The 24,709-nt window shown below is 38.2% G+C and overlaps 1 protein-coding gene across 4 annotated transcripts in view; it reads left to right on the top strand.

Moving 5' to 3' along the window:
• Positions 1-23,591, top strand: part of epha8 (eph receptor A8) — a 142,402-nt gene extending 118,811 nt beyond the window's left edge. Inside the window, exons 11-20 of one of the 4 annotated variants that reach the window (XM_035958054.2) lie at positions 3,294-3,390; positions 5,298-5,365; positions 5,668-5,793; positions 7,448-7,633; positions 9,282-9,343; positions 11,724-11,951; positions 17,796-17,945; positions 18,029-18,219; positions 19,076-19,234; positions 20,573-23,591. In XM_035958054.2, coding sequence (XP_035813947.2) covers positions 3,294-3,390; positions 5,298-5,365; positions 5,668-5,793; positions 7,448-7,633; positions 9,282-9,343; positions 11,724-11,951; positions 17,796-17,945; positions 18,029-18,219; positions 19,076-19,234; positions 20,573-20,687 — 1,382 coding nt within the window. In that variant the 3' untranslated portion in view covers positions 20,688-23,591. Of the gene's footprint in view, positions 1-3,293; positions 3,427-5,297; positions 5,366-5,667; positions 5,794-7,447; positions 7,634-9,281; positions 9,344-11,723; positions 11,952-17,795; positions 17,946-18,028; positions 18,220-19,075; positions 19,235-20,572 lie in introns of all 4 variants that reach the window. The other 3 variants (XM_035958053.2, XM_023292065.3, XM_023292064.3) reach the window with 3 other exon arrangements.
• The last annotated feature ends 1,118 nt before the right edge of the window (positions 23,592-24,709 follow it).

The raw sequence follows: 24,709 nt of genomic DNA, 5'->3' as shown, positions 1-24,709 counted from the left end.
TCTAACAAGCTGTACTAAGAAGTTGACACATTTTACATGGGTCAGTTGGGATGTTTTTAGATCCAGCATCTGGCTGTTTAGCCCAGTTTATGTGGTATTGTGATCCAGGTTCACAGATCCAATCTTAAACTTCCTGAACTGCTCACAGACTCAGCCATACATGAGGGACAAAAAACAATTCTGAAGAAGAAGAATAACATGAAAAGTCCCACCCTGCAAAATGGCAGGGCTGATTTAAACCCCAGAAGTCTGCATTTTTGGGATTGTCATAAGTACACTGCAGTTTCATGTTGGAAATGCTCAGTTGTGGCGTTGACTGCTTATTTGAATCCTCATGTGTCCTCTAGCATATAAAAAACACCATATGCATGTTAACAGGATGAAAAACCTGGATTATGAGACTTAATTGTGCTTGATATTTTGTATGAGTAACAGTTTACCAGCAGTACGTCAGCATGGTAGCATTTAACTAGAAAATGTCACTGTATTTACGAATAATTTCATTAAACAACCAGTGGGGCTGCTCATGCCACTTCATTATTCTGATATCAAATTAATGGAGGCCGTTTTCTGTTTGGAGTGAGTGGTTATATTGCCCTAACGAATCAATAGTGACTGACATATCCTCCCTGCTATCAAAAGCTCTGGTGATCGCCCAGAGCCTTTAATAAAACTTCTGTCCGTCAATCCAAGAAAGATGTTGTTTCTTGAAGGAGTTGTTGCAGCTACATCCAATTCGTCCACATTTGTTGCCATTTTTTGTGGAACGGCTCAGGAAGATGACATCCCTATTCTTAATCCTGACAAGTACAAAGCTGTGATTGCCTCTGTTGTTTCTCCAGCTGAAAAAGAAGCCACCAGTGGCTACAATATGCACCTTTTGGAGGGGCTGAAGTACAAACAGTGTCTGAATGGACATGACTATGCTGTGTTTGTCCAACCTTGCAGAAAATAATAATGTAATAGCTGCACTGACTGTAGGAATATTATATAACATGAATAAAAATAATTATAATGTAATTTTCTGTCCAAATTTAATAATGTAACTTTCACAATAATAGTGCATTTTTGTATGTTGTGTACATATAGTCACTGCCAGCTTTTTAGCATCAGGAGGTCCTAGTTAGCCTTCTAAAGCAGAAACCTGTGGTTTATCTGCTCACCTCCAGCCCCACTGATGCTCTCTTAAGGCTAATTCATGGTTTCCACATGACTGACTGTAAAAGCAAAGATGCACGCGCCTCTTTTCATACTACAGTAAGTACGCATCAGTCCACTACACAGACGCTCTCATCATCCCTCATATAGAACACAGAAAAACACAGCAGTCTCCTGTGGATGTTTCTGAAAGGACGCGACTCTGCACTTTTTACAGGATGCAGCAGCTACTTACGGATCAGTTTGTAGCTCCGTGTTAGTGTGAGTATTCCTGAAGTGTGTCGAGCACAGTGGCTGGACACAACAGAGGATTCCTGGATAACTTAGAACTTCCTACTGTGTTTGGAATCTGACGATGGACAGCATGTATGAATCAAAGCATCTCTAAAGTCTCACAGCGCCTCCTTCAGTTACAACTCTTTTAATGATGAGTTTCTAAAGCTTTCTCTTCAGAGTCTCTCCTCATAACAAAGATTTGTCTTAAGCTCCATTTGTTTGCTTACCACACGTGCAGATTTCAGTGGATGAAATAAGTCACAAAGAAATCACACCAAAATTACACATACTCTTGCAGGCATGTGAATGCAGGAAGCAAAAATTGGCCTTTTTTCGTGAACAAACTCATTTTGGATGGTATAGAATACATGTACAAAAAACAATAAAAACTTTAAATGCACTGAATCATTTCATTGTCAAAACTTATTCTATTTATTATTATTATTATTATTATTATCATAAAAAAAATTATACTAAAACCACAACATATTCGACAACCACAAGGTGTTGTGTTACTCTTATTAGAATCTGAATTATCTTAATAATTCCTGCAGGGAAATCACTTTTGTGCCGCTGCTCAAATATGCAGTCTGACCTCATGCTGGCAGCGTTGGGTCACTGTTACAGCAACTAAACCCAAACACACTGATACAGAAATGTGTCTGTTTGATGTAAACTACCTTGCTGCAAACACCTCACGTCTTGTAATTCTAAATTATGCTACTTTTTTAGTCTGCTTGGAGCACGCCTTCAATACAAGTGCAGTAGATTAGCGACTATATAGTACACATTTTTGTACTGCAAATTATACAAAAATGCAACAAATACAATGCAATACAAGCATACAAGAAAGCACTATGCTGCAGAGTCTGGTCAAGGTGACAGAGTGGGTGATTTCACATACAGTAGTTGAGTTAGCAGTGGCAGGGATGCTAGGAAACAACAAATAAGATGAATGAGAACTTCCTGGATGTATGTAGCCCCACTGCTAATGGTTTTATTACAGTTTATTGAACAGATCACATTCTAAGCAGGTTATAACATTATACGTTTTTGAGATTTTTAAATTTCACTATCCATAGTTACTTCACTATCAGTTTGGCAAACCTGTAGCATTAACGTCATTACACATAATATTAGTTTGTGTGCCAGGTGTTTTAACAGTAAAACCACTGGAATGTTTGAAAGTAGTGGATGAAAAGACGTGAAAACAGATTATTAATCTCTTGCAAATACAGCAGGTTTTCAGGTTAAAGTGGTTTTTATAGGCCACAAAAGCCAGTTTCTGAAATTGTATTGTAATTGTGATCTTCTGCCACAAGTGTCTCATTTTCAAAATTTACTTTTGATTCCTTTGTGGGAGTTTATTTTGAATAGAATCAAACTTTGGCCATGAAAATCTCTGCATGTTGAACTACTGCAACCTCTAAATGTGAAGTTTATTGTCCTTTTGGTTCTTTTTTTTTATATCGCCTCAACTCTTATGCGATTTGATTGACTCTAGGTGCAGACTTCTGTGATTTACTGTGTTCTTTTATCATTATTTTTGCTGTTTGTGTCATACAATTCGCCTTAGTAACTGTGGAGACTTAATCACTTGAGGCAGCATTCAGCCTTTCAGACTAGATGACAACATTAGCAGAATGTTTCCTGTCCCTAATGTGACAGACAAACTTTCAAAATGCAAACAGGAGGTAATTATAAATTGGCGAGCCTCTTTAAATGTAGCTCCAAATTCCTGTTTATCTTGTTTAACCACGTCCACTGTACCTAGCGGCTGTGTTTGCCGCTGTGTGTGTCGGTGTAAACTACGAACTCCCAGCTGCTGGCTGACATGATGTGTGTTTGTGTCTCTGCAGTTCCTCTGCGTTACAACACCATGACCATCATCTGGATCTGCATGGCCCTGGTGTCCGGCCTGGTCACCTTCCTGGCCATCATCATCTGCAGGAAACGGCAAGGCTACACTCTACCACACTACCCATCGCTGCTGTGTGTGGAACACTTTCTTACACTACTCTACCGTGCCTCTCTTTGTGTGATGTTGCTTGTGATCGCATCCCCCCATGTGCACTGTATTTCTCCTTGCTTTTACCACAAGTATTATTGGCTGCAAGTAAAAAAAAAAGAAAAAAAGAGAGCAAAAAGGAAATGTGAGTAAAGGAAGCCTAAAAACAGGGAAGGATCTTGTTCAAGCTTGTGTTTGAGAAGCTAAAATGCGTTCAGATTCCCTTGTCAAGTGATAATCTGCATGCTGTTCTGCCAGTACTAACAGTGATATGTAGAGTTTTGCTCCTCAGCCCTCCCTGTCTACTCACTTTCCTATTTAGCTAATTTCCTAATTCTCAATTTCCACCTCATAGTGGATTTAATTATGTTGATTCATGTCCAGTAGCTTGCAAGCCAAACGCTCGCACTTATCCCATCAGCCCCCCCCCTCTCTCCTTCCCTTTTGATGTCTTCTACTTACATCTCTGTAGTACTGCACCAAATAATTAATTTCAGTGCATTTAATTAATTCACACTTCAGTGCATATGAAGTTTTTCATTTCAATTCTGTTTAAGGGTGGGAGAAAAATAATAAGCAGGACTTAAAGATGATATCGAGTGAGATTGTGTTGTCATGACAGCAAAGTTCAGTGTGTGAAGCGTTTAAGATGAAGGATCGGGGGACGAGACTTCACTGGTGTTGGAATTTAGGGAGACAAGCCGCTGACCAATTTACTGATGAAAATGTCGACAATTAGTCTCACTTTTATTTACACAGAATGCAAACTCACAACACACTGCTGCTAAAGAAACAATGGCACATCCAATGGTTTTACTATGCCAGCTACATGACATTCATTATATACACATGATAAATATTAAAATGTAGTTAATCCTTAACCCTTAGATGCACGAGTGATTGGATCCTATATTCTTTCTTAAGTGGGTCAAAAATGACCCGTATGGGAATCAATGTGTTTTTATGCCATTTTTTGTCATTTTGGGAAAAAAAATCATTTGTCTTGTTGTTTGTATTATATTTTTGTCCACACAAGAATGATGTCATGTTTGAAATATGTTTATTTTTTAACTTCATAACGGATTTTGAACATTCTAAACATTGAAAAATAAGAATATTAAACAGAGCAGCAATAGAAGAATGTCAACATCCATTTTGTTGACATTTTTCCACTCTTTTCCTCCAGCTGTTGCTGCTCTCCATCCCTCCAAGTTTGTGTACTTCATCACCTCTTATATGATATTATCAGGGATAAATGGGTTCTGTAAAGCGTCTTGAGACAATCCGAACTGTAGTTGGCACTATGTAAATAAAATTGAATTGAATAAAGAGCGTGGGGTAGCACTACAGATATTACAATTTCTTTAAAAGTATATAAGGTATCTTAAAAATGTAAATGGAATGATATCAAACACATGTTTTTTGAGGAAAAGCTGGAATATGAAATGATAAAAACTTTTCATTACAAAGATATTGCAAGAAAATTACCTCACCGGGTCATTTTTGACTCACTTTAGCATCTAAGGGTTAAGATACTGTTCGTGAGCAAGCTAACACTGGAAGATGTTGTCATCTCTCAATCTCGTACAGCTGTAGTTTTTGTTTCCACCGTTGTCAGTGGAAAATCTCCAGGTTTTCTTGCTTTTCTTTGTAAATAACAAAGCATTATTAAATGATGAATAGCTGTGTTGAGGTTAATAATTCATCAGGAACAACTATGGATTTGTTAATTATGATCTGTGCTTGAAGTTTGATAGTACAAATGTTCCACTTTTGTCCTGTATTCATCCCTCTGTATGTTTATGTGTGTGCATGTGTGTTTGTGTATGTGTGTGTGTGCGTATGGTGTGTATAGACACTGTGGCTACAGTAAAGCCTTCCAGGACTCTGATGAGGAGAAGATGCATTACCAGAACGGTCACGGTATGTTTGGCCCATTCCTCCATTATTACCAATAATAGATTAGATCGCGTTCCTCCGCCAGGTTGCATTTTCATCCCTGTGTAATAAAGTTCATTTTCGGAGCAAACAATTTTCATCGGGCTCTGAATGATTACAGGGGAATTCACTCCTCCTTCCCTCCTTGCTGTTTATTCTCTCCTTTGTCTGAGTCACTTCTTCCCCCTTTATCAGGTTTTCCCTCCACACACCACTGACAGGGGCTCAGACGTGATGTCACTCTCATTCTCCGATATGTGACCAAATGCTAATGTTGTTTATCTTAGTGTCATTCCCCGACGCGAGGTTCTATATCGACCCGCACACGTACGAGGACCCCTGCCAGGCGGTCCACGAGTTTGCCCGAGAAATTGAAGCTTCCAGGATCAAAATAGAGAAAATCATTGGTTCAGGTAAAAACCACGAACTTGTGTGCACTTACACACACACACAAATAGACACACACAGACACGCACACGGTGAGAATCATTGGCTGAGCTAACTTAAAATCATTGGCCGGTGTAAAGGCTATGGTGTGCAGCAGAGAGGAGGATAGCAGAGCAGAATCAGAGCATTGCGTGGGGCTGTCAGTCAAAGCGCCTCAGACAGGAAGTGAATACTAACACTGTGTTGTAGCCATAATACTGAGTTACATACCACTGCTGCAGACAGAGACAGAAATACAAAGCATAGACCTGAGGAAACGAACAGCAGCCACACTTCATCTGGTCAAACATAGAAATTTATACATAATTAGCTAGTTGCCAGTTTTGCACATAAATGTGGACAGATAATCTCTGATGAAAATAATCTTATTTATGTAGCACCTTTTTAAAAGCAGAGTTTGCAAAGTGCTTTAGAGACGGTTCAAAAAAAAAGAAAGATTCTCAGGAAGACTATTGAACAACAGAAGGCTTTTCAGCTCAAACACAAGGCAAAAGCGGAGAAATATTTAACATAGTAGAAGATTTTCAAAGTAAAACGAAGCAACAACATCAGATAAAATAATAAAAGAACCAAAACTGGTGGAACTAGAAAATTTCTAAACTTAAACTGTGTAAAAACCCTAGAAGATATCAAAACAGGAATTTAGATGTATAGCATTCAAAGTCTTGTGATCATTTTAAGCATTGAATGAAGTTTCTACTGTAAAATATGCCACAGCTACAGGGTTCCAAAGATGGATGAGTTTTGGCAGTTGTCCGGCCAAATTCTCATTCATTTCAATGGGGATTTTTAACTTCTTTTTTTTTTTTTTTTTTTAACCAATGTCATAAAAAATACTACCAAAAGTCATAGCACACCATTCCCGATTGAGTCGCAAATTTTAATATATAATTATGTGGGTTTTCTTAAAGCTGCAGTATGTATTGGGTGAAAAAAAATCATGTCTGAAGAAGCTATAACAAGGAATAGTTATGTGTGCTTCAATGCTTATCCAGAAATAGAATATAAAATAGAGCGTTAAACCATAAAGACAAGGCTAGAAGTAATAATAATACTAATATTAATAGCAAATAAATACCTACATAAGTCAATAAATAAAGGGTGAAAGAAATGAAATAAAGAAATGCATTTTTTACAAATAAATTAGACGATTATAATAGATGACATCACATGAAAGCAAGCCTATAGAAGTGGGTTTTAAGCAGTGATTTCTGCAGCCTCATCTCCTCAGGAAGCTCGTTCCAAAGCTCGGTCACCCTTAGATTTCAGTCTCGACTTTGAAACAGGCAGAAAGGCTCTACCTGAGGATCTAAAGCTGCAAGCAGGCTCACACAGGGTCAGCAGTTCTGTTAAATAACTTGAGACCAGATCCTGACAAGCTTTAAAAGTGATCAGTAAAATCTTAAAATCAATCCTGAAGTGAGCTGGGAGCCACTAGAGGGCTGCTAGAACCAATAAGAAGTACAAGTAGATTTCTGTCTCTTATTTAATTTGGCAAATTAACTGACACATTATCATTTATACAAGTGGTTTAAGAGGGGTTGTGGGCGCTGTGCAGTGGATTGTATTTGTGGTGTTTGAAGTGCTGCATGACGCTTTTTCCTTGTGCCATGTGTTCAGGGGAGTTTGGGGAGGTGTGTTATGGACGCATGAGGCTTCCAGGGAAACGAGACATCCCAGTGGCTCTGAAGACCCTGAAGGCAGGATACACTGAAAAGCAGAAGAGGGATTTCCTGGCCGAGGCGTCCATCATGGCCCAGTTCGACCACCCCAACGTCATCCGCCTGGAGGGAGTGGTAACCCACAGTACGCTGCAGCTAAAACTATACATCAGTGGGAATAGTTTGTCATTGTCAGGATTATTTACTGCAAAGTGCAGTTGTATTCGTCCTGGATTGTAGGGTGCAAGATTGGGGTGTCAAACTCATTTTTGTTCAGGAGCCACATATAGCCCAATTTGATCTCAAGTGAGCCGGACCAGTAAAATCACAAAATAATAATCTATAAATAACGACTTTACATTTTTCTCTTTCTTTTAGTGCAAAAAAGTACATTCTGAAAATGTTCACATTTGATGAAGTATCTTTTTACAAAACATCATGAACAACCTGAAATTTCTCAAGAAAAATAAGTGCAATTTCCATAATATTATGCCTCAGTTTATCATGTACATATTACAACTCGCAAATCACAGTGTGTCTACAAAGATGCAAAACATTTAGTCACAGGTATCTGGAATTGAACAATATAATATTTTACTTTATGATAAAAACAACTTGTCAAGAGCTAGAAATTATTTTAAATTTGCATTCATTTCCGCATCTGTGTAGTAATCCTGACACAGCACGCCATACAAACTAAATGGTAACTATTAAGGAAGGTTAAGTTATCCTCCTGCCTTGTGAATGTATAAAATTTATACAAAAAAAGAATGGCAGTGCATCAACAACAGGGTTTAACCAAACCGAACTCTTTTGTAGTTATGACTGACATTTTTACATTTTGTGAAGTCATCCTGCCGACCGGATAGGACCCTCTGACTGTCCGGTTTTGACCCATGGGCCATATGTTTGACACCACTGTTGTAAGATGTTTACTTCAGTATGAGAATAGTCTATGTAGTTCTACATTCTCACACTCAGAGAGTAGACAATCCAGAGTACGATGTTCACCTGGAAACCATTTATTGTTTGCATTTTCAGAATGCTAGCAGAGCAAACACTTAAGATTTGTATTGATCTTGTATGACATGTTAACTCAATGCCTTACATCAGCTAAACTCCACATTGTTGTTTTTTCCAGTTTCAATTCAAATAAAGTTCGTTCAAACAATAGCTCAGTGTTGACAAAAGGCTGCAGGTTGAGCTCTTGGATACTCAGATCTTAAAGCATTATTAATTGTTGTCGTCCAGATTCAATTTCAGGGTAATCTGTGGCGGCCTTCTAACTTAGCCACTAGCCGTTAGCATGGCATTAGCCACTGTGAGAGAAGCTAACTTCCTGGTTTGTGTTTCTTGCTCAGTTTTTGCTGCTTGAGAGACATTTCTGAGACCACTGAGTGATGACAGACCAAGAGACCGGAAGAAGCACATTTAATTTATCAATAATGAGCCGATAAAAACGCCAATACTAATAATGGAAAAAATGCCATGGTTGGCCATGACAATCGGCCAGTCCAATAATCAGCCTATTCATATTACAAACTGAAGGATAGGTGGCAGTGAAAAGAGAAAATACTGTGTTTCCATAGTTTGAGTTACCTAATTTTTTTAATCAGAAGGGGAAAAAGTACAAAAGGAAAAATAGAATCAGAGGAAACAATGGATTTGTATTCACTCAACATGTGCAACACAATCAGCGTAATCAGCGTTTGCATGTTAATAAGCCGTTTATATCCTGTGAATGTGCAGTTGAGTGCAGTAAAAATCCTTCATGTTTCTGTTTGTCTCCGCAGGCAAGCCGGTGATGATCATCACGGAGTACATGGAGAACGGCTCTCTGGACTCCTTCCTCAGGGTTGGTAATTAAGCTCTCAATTGAAGAGCATTCAAGCACTACAGCACTGGAGCGTCTTGTTTGCTCTTTAACGTTGTCTCTAATTTGAAGTGATTCTGCTGCACTGGAACAGTTGTCCACATAAATGTGTTTGTGACATGTCTTTTTGTTTTCCTTTGATTGTGTCTTAATGAGTTGGTTCAGAGCTCGTCCTCGTCTGTTCAGACTGTTCAGCTCGTTCCACTGCAGCAGAAGAAGCTTCACGCAAATAGACAGAAAAAATGAGCAAACTAAGAGAATATTTTCACTGGTTTGACAGCACATGTGCCAGCATTTAGGAAAACATGCAGAAAATACAAAATAAAATGCAGAAAACGCAATGATTCCCAAATGTGCCCCCCAGCAAACATTTCCCCTGAACTGCATTGTGAAACCAGCAGCAGTGTTTTTCCATTTCGCAGGACCTTTTCTAAATGCTGCTTACTGAGGATGTTTTTTTTTAGTTTGCTGAGGAGTGTATTATGAAGTGAGTTTAAGAGGTTAGCTCGCACCCAGCCCATTAAGAGCTAAGAAAAGTGGGGATTTAAGTCCAGCACCTGACTCAAATAAATCCAACCCATCAGTCATGGCTACACTGGTTCCATAAAGGTCAGTTTAAGTTCAGGTAATCAGGTCGATTCGATACAGCTTCAAGTAGCTGAGATAATAGTGTGTGTCTGCTTTTCTTAAGTATGAACCAGATTGAAACATATGAAGAATTCAAGCAAGCAATAAAGGTCATACAGCTGCCAGAATCAAAGTTAGAGTTAGTACTGGAAGAAATGCTGATCAAGTCAATGCAATTAGTTTAACTACAATAACTTAAAATGTGATAAAATATTTAATTACAACCCAGTTTCTCTTAATAAGACATGAGCTCCCCTAGAAAAGACACAAACACAAATGAACTTAATTTGGTACTAAACACATTTCTAGATGCGCAAGATTAGCTACGTTTCAACTGTTTTCTTATTCTTATTGTACATATTCTTAATATTATAAGTATGACCAAGAAAAACTAAGCTAAATCAGGTACTTTACAAATCTATTTGATGTTTCCAAGCACAAAAAAGTGAAAAAATATATGATTCCCCAAAGCTATAGTACAGTTTGCACACTGATTCAATCCTGGGCACAGTAGATAGCTTATATATTAAATCTCAAACAACAATATTAAATCTCAAGGCTGTATATTAAATATCAAGACAATATGTTAAATCTTAAGGCTGCCAATAGATACGCAAATGTCTGGGCTGCATGTTTACTGCATGTAAAATGTTCTAATTTCTGATCAATGCTATTAAAACTCTGGTTAAACAACAACTCAGACTTAGCCTGATGGCTAACCTGCACAGGACCAGATTAGTTTCCCCAACATAAATTTCCAGACTAACTTAAATTAGATTTGGTTTATTTGACCATAATAACTTCACAATAAGTCAGACTTGCTGACATAAGTCAGGCTTATTTGTTAAAATCGCTTTGCAGAGTTTTTAATGTCACATGTAGCTTTCGTTTAACCTGGTGCTGCACAGCAAACCTGCAGAAGAGGTTTTGTAAGAAGTGCCACTTTGTTAATAAGCGAAACAGTCTCAGCTGAAGGAAAGTTTAGCGTAAAGAAAGCCAGACTCTTTGCAGCGTACATCTCTGGTATTTTGTCTGTGTGTCTTAAGTTATAGTGTTTTGAGCTTCCAGTGCATCTGTAATTTTCTGAAATATAAGTTGCAAACTTCTTGGGAACTTTAAAAAAACAGCTTTGATGTCATTCTGATATCCGACTGAATTTCCACAGTCATTTATGAGCCTGTGAATAGATGTGTCTCAGTTTTAGGGAATGTTATTCTGTAGTTTATGTGGAATTGTAAACGTCCCCTAACTTGAAGATCCAGGTTTTTTTTTTATGTATATATATATATATATAGATATAGATATAGATATAGATATATATAGATATATATAGATATAGATATAGATATATAGATATAGGAGAGTGGCATCACTTCCTGTGTGTTGAAGGATTGTCACAAGGAGAAAAGACACCAGTGGTTTAGAGAATCAAATCTGAAAGTTTGATATAGGTTGATTTAACATTGTATTCCATCGACAATGTCAAACAGCCCCAGTATTTGCTCATATGATAATACTGCAGATTATTACTTAAAAGCAAATCCCTGTCATGTTTTATTCTCTTATCTTTACTCTCTTCTCTATCTTGATTAAAATCTCGTGTGCTATCACTCTGCTCATCTTCTCTGCAGCTACACCATCACGTTACTTTCTGATCTGCCCTTAAAACTGTTCCCTCCTGCCACCTCCTTTCTGATTTTTACATCCCTTTTCTCTTCGCCCCTTTTTCTTGTAGAGACACGACGGTCAGTTTACGATCATCCAGCTGGTGGGGCTGCTGCGCGGCATCGCGGCAGGTATGACCTACCTGTCTGACCTGGGCTACATCCACCGAGACCTGGCCGCCCGCAACATCCTGGTCAACAGCAACCTGGTGTGTAAGGTGTCTGACTTCGGACTGTCCAGAGTTCTGGAGGACGACTCCGACGCTGCATACACCACCAGTGTGAGTTTTCACATCGAGGCAAGCATTGATGCAGCAACACACACACACACACACACACACACACACACACACACACAGAGACACAGTTTTTGTTTTTTTTTAAGGAATGGTCATACATCTGCTCTTAATACACACAGACAAGGCTAAAAGGACTAACTCTTACAATAAGGATATTCTCATGTTGGAGGAAGTCTTACATGGATTTTAAAGGGCCACTCAAGCACTTTAGTGTTCCAGTAAAGTAGGGGAACTAACAAAAACACAGTAGAGGCCGAGCTATACTAACTTACTTACCATATGTTAGCTCCAAAACCATGGATCCGACATTTACCTTAATACAATAGCAGGTCATAGATCAATAGCGATACCCCAAGCTGACTTAATCTCACCACAAACCCATTTGGAAAAAAATAGAGTAGCTGCAAATATTGAGTGGACATCTTATAATGCTCGCTCCTTTTCCAAATGTAATGGGTCATTCTACTATTTTAAGCATAAAGTTCAGTTTTCCAGTCATGGTTAGTACTGGTGGTGGTGTTGCTCGTTTGGTGGAATCCTCTAATTTTAAGTTTAAGCAGGTTCATTACCAGCCTCTTCCTGTACATGTAATGAACTTTACCAACTGAAGCAACTAGAAACTGCAGCAGTGTCCTGCAATCACACTTGCAATTGATTCAGGGATTGCATATATTAGTAATTATTTAATATTTTGTAAATTTCCCCAGTGAGGAATCACTAAAATTAGTTTTATCTTATCTTACTTCTCAGTGTCTGGAAACGCATATAATGTCCTCCTTGGCTCTGCTAGGTGTTGGGTTGGTGTTATGGGTTTTTTTTTTTTTTTTTTTTTGCTTTTTTGAGTCTGTTTTTATAGGCTATTGTTGGGTATTTTATCAATTTATCCATCCATTTTGTATAGAATGCTTTATCATGTGGATGGTAGGTGGTGCCTATCCTTGCTGATAAAGGGTGAAATAAGAAAAACAACAAAAAAAAATACAAATCAGACTTCAGCTTTCCCTCAATTTTATGAAGTAAAGTAACAATTAAAAATTAATTTATTGTTCCCCTAAGATCTGAAAAAAAGACAAACATGGAAAAAAAATAAAAGTCATAAAATCCTATTTATTTGAGTGTTGGCACAATTAGTTTCTGAGTGTTTGTTCTTGTTTTGTTTTTTGTTTTTTTTACTTTTGTTATATTTTTACTAGTTGTGGGCTCATTTTTCACTACAATATAAAGTCCTGCGCCTCTATAGAAACAGCACAACCACAAGTAGAAAGGGAGAGAACACTCAAAAATTCCTTTTGTGCAGTGTAACACAGGCGTAATGTCATAAATCATGAAAAAGAAACTGAATTTTGACTTTTGATATTTGATTCTACAAAAATTTGAAAAAAAAAAATCAACATGTACACCAGTTTCCCAATTGCCAATAGGTGTGACCCATATTTAAAGAAATGGCAACTACATACTGTGGATATTTTACTTCTTACATATTTAATTGTGTCTCTGAATTCTTCTCACATGACTGCTGTCACTAATGCCCACTCAGGTGCACAGAGGAACACAGAATGTTTCATTTTTTTTAATAGAAAACTGTTAATTTTTAACTAAGACATGTAGCGCAGCATAATTTTGATGAAATATTCCTGTTTTAGGCTTAATTTTAGTACATTTTCCTAATGGAACAGCATGATTAGTTCAAGGACTGTTTGAAAGTTGAAAAGCTGAACTGTTTGTACAGTCGCTGGCAGATAAATGATGTCTTTCTAGTGAGTTATTTATGGATGGTTTTAGGATTCAGACGGTTAAACCTGGAGACTGTTGGGAACAAATGCGTTGAGTCCTTACTAAAAAATAAAGCTTCCATAGTGTCATGCTATCAGCTCACATCGCAGATGGAAATCAGCCGTTGACATATTTGTCTGTCACAGTCTGTAAAGGCGCAGCGATCAGATTACAGACAGCAGGGCGATTATGTGACGCTACGAAGGGGAAACGGATGGTAGATTGTGATATTGGAGGCACTACAGCATCATTACAACTCACCTCGAATTAATGCTTGATAATAGCTGAAGATTAATACAGTTTAAATTACTGAAGAGGTAAATAAATCTGCTTATTGTATGGAATCGAAGGTGGCAGCAAAGTCACTTTGAAGAAACTGAAAGTACTGAGACTAATTGAATTCCTCTGGGGTTTAAATGCTGAGCGGGACATCAAGTGTCTGTAATGGGTTTGAGAGTAACCTTCAAATGTTTAAAATAACCCACTGGGAGCGTTTTGTATGTTTAGGAAGTGATGTGTCCATTTGTCAACCTAATTAAGTGTCACTTTTTTAAAAATCAAGAATAACGTAAGTAGTTCACGTACTTGCTAAGAGTTGCAAGTCTATTCCTGTCCTGAACACATACCAGCACTGCGTCTCTTTAGTCCGTCATTGAACTTTCTGCTTGTGTGAACAACTAATATTTTGTCTCGTGTTACTCGTGTACCGTACCAGTTCAAATTTATGCTTGTTTCTGCATCAGCTTCACCACATTTCAGAGGGAAATTGTATCATTTTTTAGCTTTTAATCTATTTCACAGCTAGTTACCAGAGACTTGTGTTGTGTGATTAAGATTCTACAAAGTAAACATTTGATCTGATAAAAAAATATGACCCTTTGTGACAGGTTAAGCTACTTTAAATGAGCCGTTTGACTATAGCTGTAATATTTATAAGCTATTTTCACATTAAGGCATCAGTAATGATCTTCCATGAGACATCAGAGGTCGAGCAGAATTATTTTACTGACTACAGACTTCACCTCTCTCGTAACACAAATGAAACACTGAAATTAAATCTGTTCTTAATGACATGCAGGCCGACCCGAATAAAAATGTCCTGGCAGCTCTGATATAGCTCCAGATTCATCAGAAGATGCTTTAGGACAAGCAATTCTACCTGCAATCTGTGTGGACTAGCTATAATTTGCCATCACATCTGTAATTATGAAGTTACCACAGGTGTGTCACGTGTAAATGTGCACAAAAATCTCAATTTAAGGAAACACTTTTTAGTTTCTGTTGCTGTGTGATGCTGCAGGTATTCATGAAAGTCAAAGGAGAGACTTTACAGGACTTACATGTCTGCAAACCGTCACAGTGTGTGATGTAGAAAGACAAAAAAGAACCCAGAAGACCCCAGAAAACATTACGATTACATGTCCAGGTGTATCAGCTTGATGTGCATTTATTTTGAAAGGAGTGTAGTAGGTAGCTTCTGATACGAGTGACAGGTTAAACAAGCAAAAGACACAATGTTGGTTTGTGATGTACAGCTCTGTGTGCTCCACAGAGGACATGCAAACAATTCTACCTGCGCTTTTTATTATTAACCCTCTCGTTATGTTCGTTTCTCAGGAACAACAATGATGTTCCTGGGTGTGTTTGACTTGGGGCATGTTTAATTATCCAAAAGATGAGACTAAACATTGTTTATATCTCATTATTAACTCCATTAATAACCATTTCAGTCAATATTTAGTGCAATGGTGTTCTTTACCTCTCACTGATGATGGTTCATTGAGGACAATTCACGTGTTTTTCATGAAAAAATGCAGGTTAAAACTTTTTTTATTGTACATTGGAAAGACCTACATATGAAATACAATAGTTTTATATGAGTTTTAAAAAATGTATTTATTTTACATTTTGAACATTTTTGTTTTTATAGAGTTGAGAGTGAAGACAAGACACCTCTTCTGTCTAGGGTGGGTTTGCAAATACAGTGGTGGAAAAAAAGTTTTTGGACACCCCATACATTTGCATGTATATTGCACTCTTAGGTGCACTCTTCAAGTGCAATTTCTTTTAGTACAATCACAGCCATAATACTAAAAAAATCTTTAAAAAGCCATTAAAAACTTAAAACTGATTGGCACAGTAAAAATAAGAAATTTTGAGTACTGGATCATGTTGGTAGAATTTAGTTTTGTTAGTTTTTCTTGTAAGCAATAAAAAAAAAAAATTGTTTCTGTCTGTCTAGTGCAGCCACACCTTTTGAAACAAATATTTTCCACAAATGTTTCATGATAATATTTGATATTGTGTAAAATGTTTTTTTCCACCGTTGTATATGAAATGAACCATTTTCATTTTATATGTTGATTGCACTTATTAAGCAGAAGAATTTTCATACAGAAAATAATAATTTAAAAAAAATGAAATGGGTCAATTTGACCTGCAACATGACAGCATGTCAGGAGGGTTAACCAGTCTGTGCAGAAATATGGGGAAAAGATCTGTTCACTATATAAAGTAACCTGTAATACAACCACAAGCTGTATGTGTCTCCTCCTCTGACCCTCCAGAATTAAGTTCCTCTACTGTTCTGTGAGTTTTAAGGACCAGTAAGAGGCTCTACTAGGACTGTTCTGTACAGGGAATAAGTTGCTGTTCCCCAGGATCTACAGGATGAACCCAAAGCTCTGGTGCTGCCCTCACTGCTGTTGTTGCTTCGTAGGCGCAACCAAGTGTAGAACTGATATTTTCTTGACAAATGGAAATATACAGGAAGAAAAATAGGAAACAACACCAAACACATCCACTGCCAGGGTTCATAAAAGGAGAACATGTTACGCTGACCCCCATTTGACAATCGCTGCTCTAGTACAGGAGTTTCCAACCTTTTTGTCACACAGCAGCTCCCTGTCAGATCAACATTACTCGACATGAATCCAATAACTACTTTTCTGCAAGTCTAGTTGCGATTGACTTCAAACTGAGTATTAGTTACCAATGCAAAGTAGGTGGATATTACAGCTGTTAGACATCTGAACTCTCTGTGCTAACTTTGCATTTATAAAACTACTACTTGGAATGTGAAGTTTTTTAGCAACTTTTTGACTTTCTTTTTCAACAATTTCTCTAGTTTCTCCATCCACACCAGCTATTTAACCTTCTGACCTCCAAGCAGTTCTGGGTGTTTTTTGATCTTGTCACTAGTGGCTCATTTCTCACTGCAATATAAAGTCCTGCAACTCTCTGAAAACAGAGTTGAAGTATAGACATGTAGAACAATGTGATTATGATGAAATGTCACCACTTAAAGCTTTGATTTGGTTAATTTTCCCAAGATATTTCAGGTTCCACATGATTAGTTTAAGGAATATCACAAAGCTGAACATCAGGTCCTTCAATCTGCTTTTACAATTTCTGGCTAATGGTGTAATTTTGACTTATTTTTTTAGAGAAAACATGCCTTTCAGACCCATCTGTTGGCTTTGGGGTACTTGAGTACTTTCATATTAGAATTTTATGTTTATCGAATTACTTGAACGGTGTGCTATCCAGCTCGTTTCCTAGCCTTAGCATTAGCCTTCAGATTAGAGATCTCTCTATAAAAAAAGTATGCAATGGCATCCAATCTAATCTATTAAAACAAATTTTACAGCTTGTTTAGGGGCGGAATCCTTTGTTGCAGATGCTATCTTTGTATGTCCAGTAGACAAATGGTGGGGTGACCTCGAAGTGTTAAGTACTGAAAGTATTGTTGTTTTGTTCCTTTGTCAAAGAAAGTTTTTTGGGTTTTTTTTTGAAAATCAATTTCATCGTGGAAAGCTCCACAGTCTTATCACCTGATAGCTGCAGAAGTACCACCCTAGGGGTACAAATACACCAGATTGGGAATACAAGCTCTCTTCAGTAATATCCAGCGCACCATGTTCATGTTACAGAATGAACATTTCAGCCAGGGCTCCAGTGAGGCTTATTGATGTGTTTTTAGTAGTTTTAGACAACTACTTCCTGGGTTTTTCTGAGTTTTTCTCAGAAAGTCTCCTCCATCCTGCTTGAACTTTTCCGTGTTCCTGACAGGGTGGGAAAATCCCAATCCGCTGGACGGCCCCGGAGGCCATCGCATATAGGAAGTTCTCCTCCTCCAGCGATGTGTGGAGTTACGGCGTGGTCATGTGGGAGGTGATGTCCTACGGAGAGCGGCCATACTGGAACCTCACCAACAGAGACGTGAGGGCCGAATTCAAACACAATCCACTCACCCGTTATTTGTTTTCAAGCAGCCTCATGCATGTTTTGCCGTACCTTTGCAGGTGATAAAATCAGTGGAGGAAGGCTACAGGCTTCCTGCTCCTATGGGCTGCCCTGCTGCTCTACACACACTCATGCTGGACTGCTGGCAGAAGGATCGCAACGAGAGGCCGCGCTTCTGCCAGATAGTCACTATTCTTGACAAGCTAATCCGCAACCCGGAGAACCTGAAGTCTATGGACACGCTCTGCAGGTGGGTGCGCAACTGAATAGAACCACATTTGCGGCGACACACCATGGCATGCCGACGAGTCTTTTGATTTAATTTGGCCAGACAGTTCGCCAGCATTTAATCAAATATTGGTTTGTGTGATTAGCGGATTACGCTGCAAATCAAAGCAAGACACCGCCTGTGAGGGGCTGAGAGAATGATCTCCTGGACAATATATGGTGACAGACTGTTAGGCTACTAAGTACCCGTCCTGGTGTGGAAAGCAGAGTAAATCCAGCCTCATCCCGCTGCTATCCAACATCGGCACGGCGGGATGAAGTTGCGGCCTAAAGTTTCCCTCAAAGTTCTCTGGCAGATGAAGCGAAGGGTCATGTTCATTTTCCAATAAGCTCATCTCTGATAGACGCGCTGTGCGTTAAGTAAAAGCCTCGCTGCAATATTGACATTGATCCACGGTGATTCTGGGAGCAGGTTTGAGAGGACACCCGGGCTGAAGCCGGACCAGTGTAAATTGCTCAATTCAGATCCCAGGTCCTACGGAGTCAGTGGTGCATGGAGCCGAGCATTTATGTGAGTTGAGGGGAACAGTAGGTAGAGGAAGAGGCAGAGGAGAAGGGGGAGTGTAAAGGATTTCTCCCTGTATTAATCTACTCAAAGCAGCCATCCTGCACCCACAGCTGCCACCTCTTCTCTATCATTTTAACTGCTATTGATTTCCTGTCTTGGTTACTAGTGCATTTCAAAGCCCTCTTTTATCCCAGTCGTTCTCTTTTTTGCTCACTTTTTGATTCCTCTTGTTTTCGGACTCTCTCCAACGAGCCCTTTTTGTCTTTCTCTGCCTATCTGCTGCCATCTGTCTCTTTTATCTTTACTACAGTTTAAGCAGTCCTCCGCTGATGGAGAGAGCTATCCCCGATTTCAGCAGCTGCAACTCAGTAGACGACTGGCTGGACACTATAAAGATGGGCCGATACAAGGAACACTTTGCAGCAGGAGGCTACCACACTCTGGGACACGTCATAAGCATGAACCAAGGGTAAGTAGTGACTGTGATGGAGAGCGATAACTTGGTGAGCCATTGAATGCTCGAACAGATAATGTATGCAGCTTGAAGATCTAGCAAGATACGAAATCACTACACATAGGACTTAAAGAGTTTCACAGTAAAGTTTGTTGTACACTGTAAAAAATTCAGGCTTGAACCAAAGTTTCCATACACTTGTAAAGACCATAGTATCATGACAATCTTGAGTTTCCAGTGACTTTTTTATGATGGAGTCATTGAAGCCCATATGTCTTTGTCCCAAAAAAGAATCATGCATTTTGGTTCTTTTGTAGATCTATTAAAGGTCTTCTGGCAGCTCTCTCAGCTCACCGTGATATAAAACACATCTGACTGTAGACACTAACACCTGTGTTGCAGTAGCTTGTAGTTCATTGCAGATCTGCTTTTTGGTGATTCTTAGTTGACTCTTGACCATCCTGACCAATTGTGTCGGAGCAGCAGGTGATAGTTTGCATTTTCTTCCTAATGGTGACACAACTGTACAATGCACTTTATACTTACAGTTGTTTGCATAGTTTTTGGGATCTGTAACTGTTTTGAAATAATCACAGGTAAGTTTCCTGACTTATTCAAGTCAATCATTTCCTTTTCAGATCTTTGCTGAGCTCCTCAGACTTCCTCACTGTGGTGTTTGTGGCCACGTCCAAAGAGTGTATCAATTCTGTCTATTTAAATTGACTCAGAGGAGTCAGCAGCTGTAGTCAACCGTAATCACTCATGAGAAGAAAAGTGGCCATGCTTCTAAGAAACTTTAATACACTTTTCTACTTCACCAAAAATGATAATTCAAGTTACTGTATCTATATTTTTGACCCAGCAGATTCTGTCATATTCCCAGAAGATCTGTAATAAATCTATGAAGGAACCAAAATGCGTGATTGTACACGAGTAAAAAAAGAACCTCAAGACTGGCATGATATACACAGTACTTACAAATGTATGTAGACTTTAAACTTTGCACAATTTCAGGACTCTAGCCACATTATTTTTCAAATTATGGCACTTCAAACATTGACAAAGATTGGCAAGAAGGAAACAATGGAAAAATGGACATAACTCCACCTTCTTTCAAAATTTTTAACTCAAAAACTAACACCAGATTTTACACATGATCAACTCAATCTGTGTTCTCCACTTGGGGAAAAAAATCAGTCAAATTGAAGATGGTCAGGCATGGACCATTCGGTGCAATGAGCCAGAATGACTTTCCTGTTGAGGTTAAATGAAAGCCCAGTCCTTTCTGTATTCAGCATTCAGCCAACATGGATAACTAAAATTCTGATTTGTTTTTGTGTTTGTTCCACGTAGGGACATCCAGAGGCTCGGCGTGACACTGATGGGCCACCAGAAGAAGATCATGACCAGCGTCCAGCTGATGAGGGCTCAAGTCCTCAACAAGAGTGTGCCGTCGGTGCACGTATAACTCCAATGCAGAGGTTTCTTTCTGCTCAAACCTAGAATCCCAGGCGTCTGCAAGATCTAGAGGGACTCCATGGGAACCAAGATGATCAGATAAATGGGAGAAGTAGATCTGTGGGAACTTTACAAGACTTTTTTCTCAAGAGATATAAAGAACAAAAACGGTGAAAGGTTTTACCTACGGGACAAGTCCGACCTTTCATTTTCTTTTCCTACCCGATTACATTTTGTTGAAATGTCTTGTTCATCGATGGAAAGACTGCCTTAATTACAAACACAAATTATTTTAATTTTATTGCCTACGAAGAAAAAGATAATTTATCCATCATGAATTTTATCAGAGTAACTATGATTTACTGAACCGGGCGAAAGCAAGAGTACATGAATGATGTAGCAGGTAAGGGGTGAGGATGAGGGTGTTTTCAGTATAACGCTCGCTGCCTCAGATTGAGGAGAAACGAGGCTCAGAATGAGGCTGGAGACAGAATAGAAGTGGAAAACTGTGAGATAGGGCTCACCTGAGTTGCCAGATCGTCTCCACAGTGGAGGAGACCTATTCCACCCCAGGCTATTAATACCAGCAACAGGCACATTTCTCCACCGTCCAACCTTGATGAATGACCCCCGGAGAGCCCGAGAGCCCTCTGCTCAGTTTGAAGCTGCACGGCGCACAACTACTGTACTTAAAAAAATAAAATGTGTGTGATTCAGTTACAGTGCACTTTATTCTACAATCTCTCTGTGATGTAGAGGCTTTGCAGTTGGGTCACAACTGGAGCCACATGGTCAGTCCTTCAAAGAATCGGCTTTTTAAAACAATATACTACATGAATATATACGTAAACAGCATAAAACCCAAGAATTTATCGAACACTCATTAGTGATACAAGTAGCTCATTATGAGATTTCAAAATTTCACCCTGTCAACTTAAAAGAAAATATATTACCAGCCTGTATTCCATACAATATGTGCATAAATATGCAAAATATATTGGCCATTTTTATATTATAAGTACTGTAGCTGATGAATTTTAAGTATATTTGGGGATTTCTTATCATAGAAAATGTATTCCAAATGCACTGCTATTTAAAGTGCTTTTCCAATCAGGTTAAAACAGTAAAACAAGTGTATTTTAACTTCACTTTTTAAATGCAGTTTTTGTTTTTTCTTGACCCTGACAAAAGTAGTTTGACAAATTTATCTTTCAGTTTACTGGTGAGGGTTGTGAGAAAAAAGCTAGTAAGTAAATAAACTACTGTCAAACTGGTTCAGTTCTGTTGGTTTTATTGTTCAGATTCATTGGATGCAGCTTTGAAATCTATTTTAAATATTTATGTAGTGCAATGTATATTTCTCACATCCTATCAAGCTACATGCTTTTGTTTTGTTAATTTCAGATATAGAAATGTATTTTCATGTCACTTAAAGGCATTTTCAAAATGCATTTGCAAGATCCTAGATGAAGGAAATTACATTTGCCAAAAAGCTCATCAGTTAATCTTATTTTTTTGTTTTTTATGTGCTAGAAAAGTATCTGGCAGCTGTCTAATTTAAAAAAAAAATAGCTGATGTTCACTAGCTTGTACTACATCATCCATTGTTTAAAGTAGAGGAGTGCTTATTGCATTATAGCCACTGCTTCAAATATCAAATTCCAAGTCAGTCATTTTTGCCAAAATATCAAGTCTCACAAATGTTATATGTCTCTTGAATTCTGTTTCCATGCTGTTTACAGTGACTGCCAGGGTTTCCAAAATGACTGCCAGTATCCCAGCGAGCCCTAAATGTGGTCCAATATGTGACCCCCATTAAACCCAACAAATTTTCACCAGTTGGTTCCAGTTAAGTCACAATTTATCCCCAAATTAGCAAAAAAAATTAATATATTACACATTTACACTTAAATAATCCCTTAAATGTTGATCCTTAAAACTCCCTTAAATATTATCCCAATATTTCTATTTACTCTACATTTTCTTTTAGTTTGCAACCAAAATTAGACATCTAATGGGATGGATTGTCCAATAACCCAAATTGCTATTTCAACATCTTTTTATAATATTTTGTGGGAAGGGTGTGTTACAACTAAAAGCCCTCTTATTCTCTTTGCATTTATGAACAAAATGGTACAGAAACTAGTTTAATTCAGGGAAACTTACTTTTGGGATCTATGTCGGCACTAATACTATTCAGTGCAATAAATCTGTACCCCAGAGTACATATCTGAAGACATGTTTTTTGTGTGAATGCTGGGAATATAGTCCACATAAGCTACGCAGACTGTAAAATAAAGTGTTACTTCTGATTAAATATGATTACACTGTTTGCCTCAGTGTTGATGAAAAGGTGAAGAAGAACATGTAAGTAGAATGTTTATATCTAAACGCGCTCAAAAAGAACATAATCAGTCCTAATTTATACCCCCTGTCCCCTCCGTGCCATCAAGAGAATGTCTTTTCTTGTGCACCTCGGTAGGTTTTTCCTCTAGATGGTTGATGTCAGTTTTTATTAGACAAGAACCTCTTGAATATGTATTATAGTGGCATTTCACTACTGGTTTCAAATGATTTCTTTTAGTTTTTTTCTTTAGAATGCTTTTAAAGACACTGGACTTGAACTGAAAAAAAAACCCCATATTTTATAAAGTTAGGATATGTTTTTGCTAGATGAATTGATTTATAATGTATACAGCAAGTTCAGTCACTGGAAGGAAGAAAAAAATAATTATAACAACCGGATTTATTCACATTTCATTATTTATTCATGCTCATTTGTTTTCCAAATAATACTACTCTGAGAGGTTTTATTACAGTCGATGAAACATCCTTGTTGCTAATGATAAATCATAAATGTGCAAACTGTCCATAAATACACAATAAAGGAACGTTTGTCTGTGTGTGACTGCAACAGTGATTTTCCGGCTATTTGTAATACAGTCGGCAGCCGAGTTTTCTCTGCAGCAGCTCCAGTTGTTAATGTTTGTCTGTTCTTTACAGCTCATGGATGCTGGAGGCGATGAATTCAAACAACTAGTGTTTTATATGGGATAAAAACTGCACCCTTATAGAAAAAATACATGACTTTCACTTGTGGAAAACATGTCACAGCAGGTTAGAACCTGAGGAGTACATGTAGAAATGTTTTCCTCATGGTCTAATATGTGGTAATATGTCACCAACACTTCACAATATCTAATTCTTATCTTAGAAAAATGCAATAATGTGTGGTCTGTTTCTCAATGTGCAATAGCTGAAAGGAAGTAGAGGGAAACTTAGGTAAAGAAAGGGTGAAACTCAAACTCAAACACATAACCATGTGGAACCCATTGGATTACAACTGGCAGCTGTGGCATTGCATTTTAATTTCTAGGTGAGGTAGTCCAGTGAAGTTTGTATTCAACCCTCCCTGCTTTCAGGCAAAGCATCTTGCTCTATATAGACCATGGATAGTGTTAACTAATGGTTAACAGTCTGGTTACTGATCAGAAGGTTAAAGTTCAAGCCCCAGCATTGCCAAGGTTAGCACTGTCTGCTGCAAGAGGCACCATGGTACGCTCTGACTAGTGCAAAAAGAGTGCATTTGGTTGTGCAATGACCCAAAAGTTGAGTCCGCCCAAGGTAAACACGTAGATTTTGCAGTATTAGTATTGTATTTCCATGGGTTCCCTAAGTGATCTGATGAATTTCACATGGGAATACACATGGGTGTCATGCATATACACCTTGGAAGTGTTCCCAAACCACATTTCCGATGTGAAAAGCCACTACACGTGGAATTTATGCGATGTTTTCTGGTACTCCAGCTACTAATACTTCTATTTCAAATGTCTACATCCAGTGTTCAAGTGTTGCCATTTAGCCTCTTGTAGCTTGTTTTGGTTTTCTGATCTAAAAACTCGACTCTAGACAGCCTAGTTTCTAGAAATGGAAAACCACAACTAATTAACCGAAGCAGACAGACCAAGTTAGTGATTAACCAATAAAGGAAGTAGCACAAGCCTCACATTTTTAGGAGTTTGATTGCAG

The sequence above is a fragment of the Amphiprion ocellaris genome, chromosome 5 (genome assembly GCF_022539595.1).
Source record: "Amphiprion ocellaris isolate individual 3 ecotype Okinawa chromosome 5, ASM2253959v1, whole genome shotgun sequence".
In the NCBI taxonomy this organism is placed as follows: domain Eukaryota; kingdom Metazoa; phylum Chordata; class Actinopteri; family Pomacentridae; genus Amphiprion; species Amphiprion ocellaris.
This window is presented reverse-complemented; position numbering and strand designations above follow the sequence as displayed.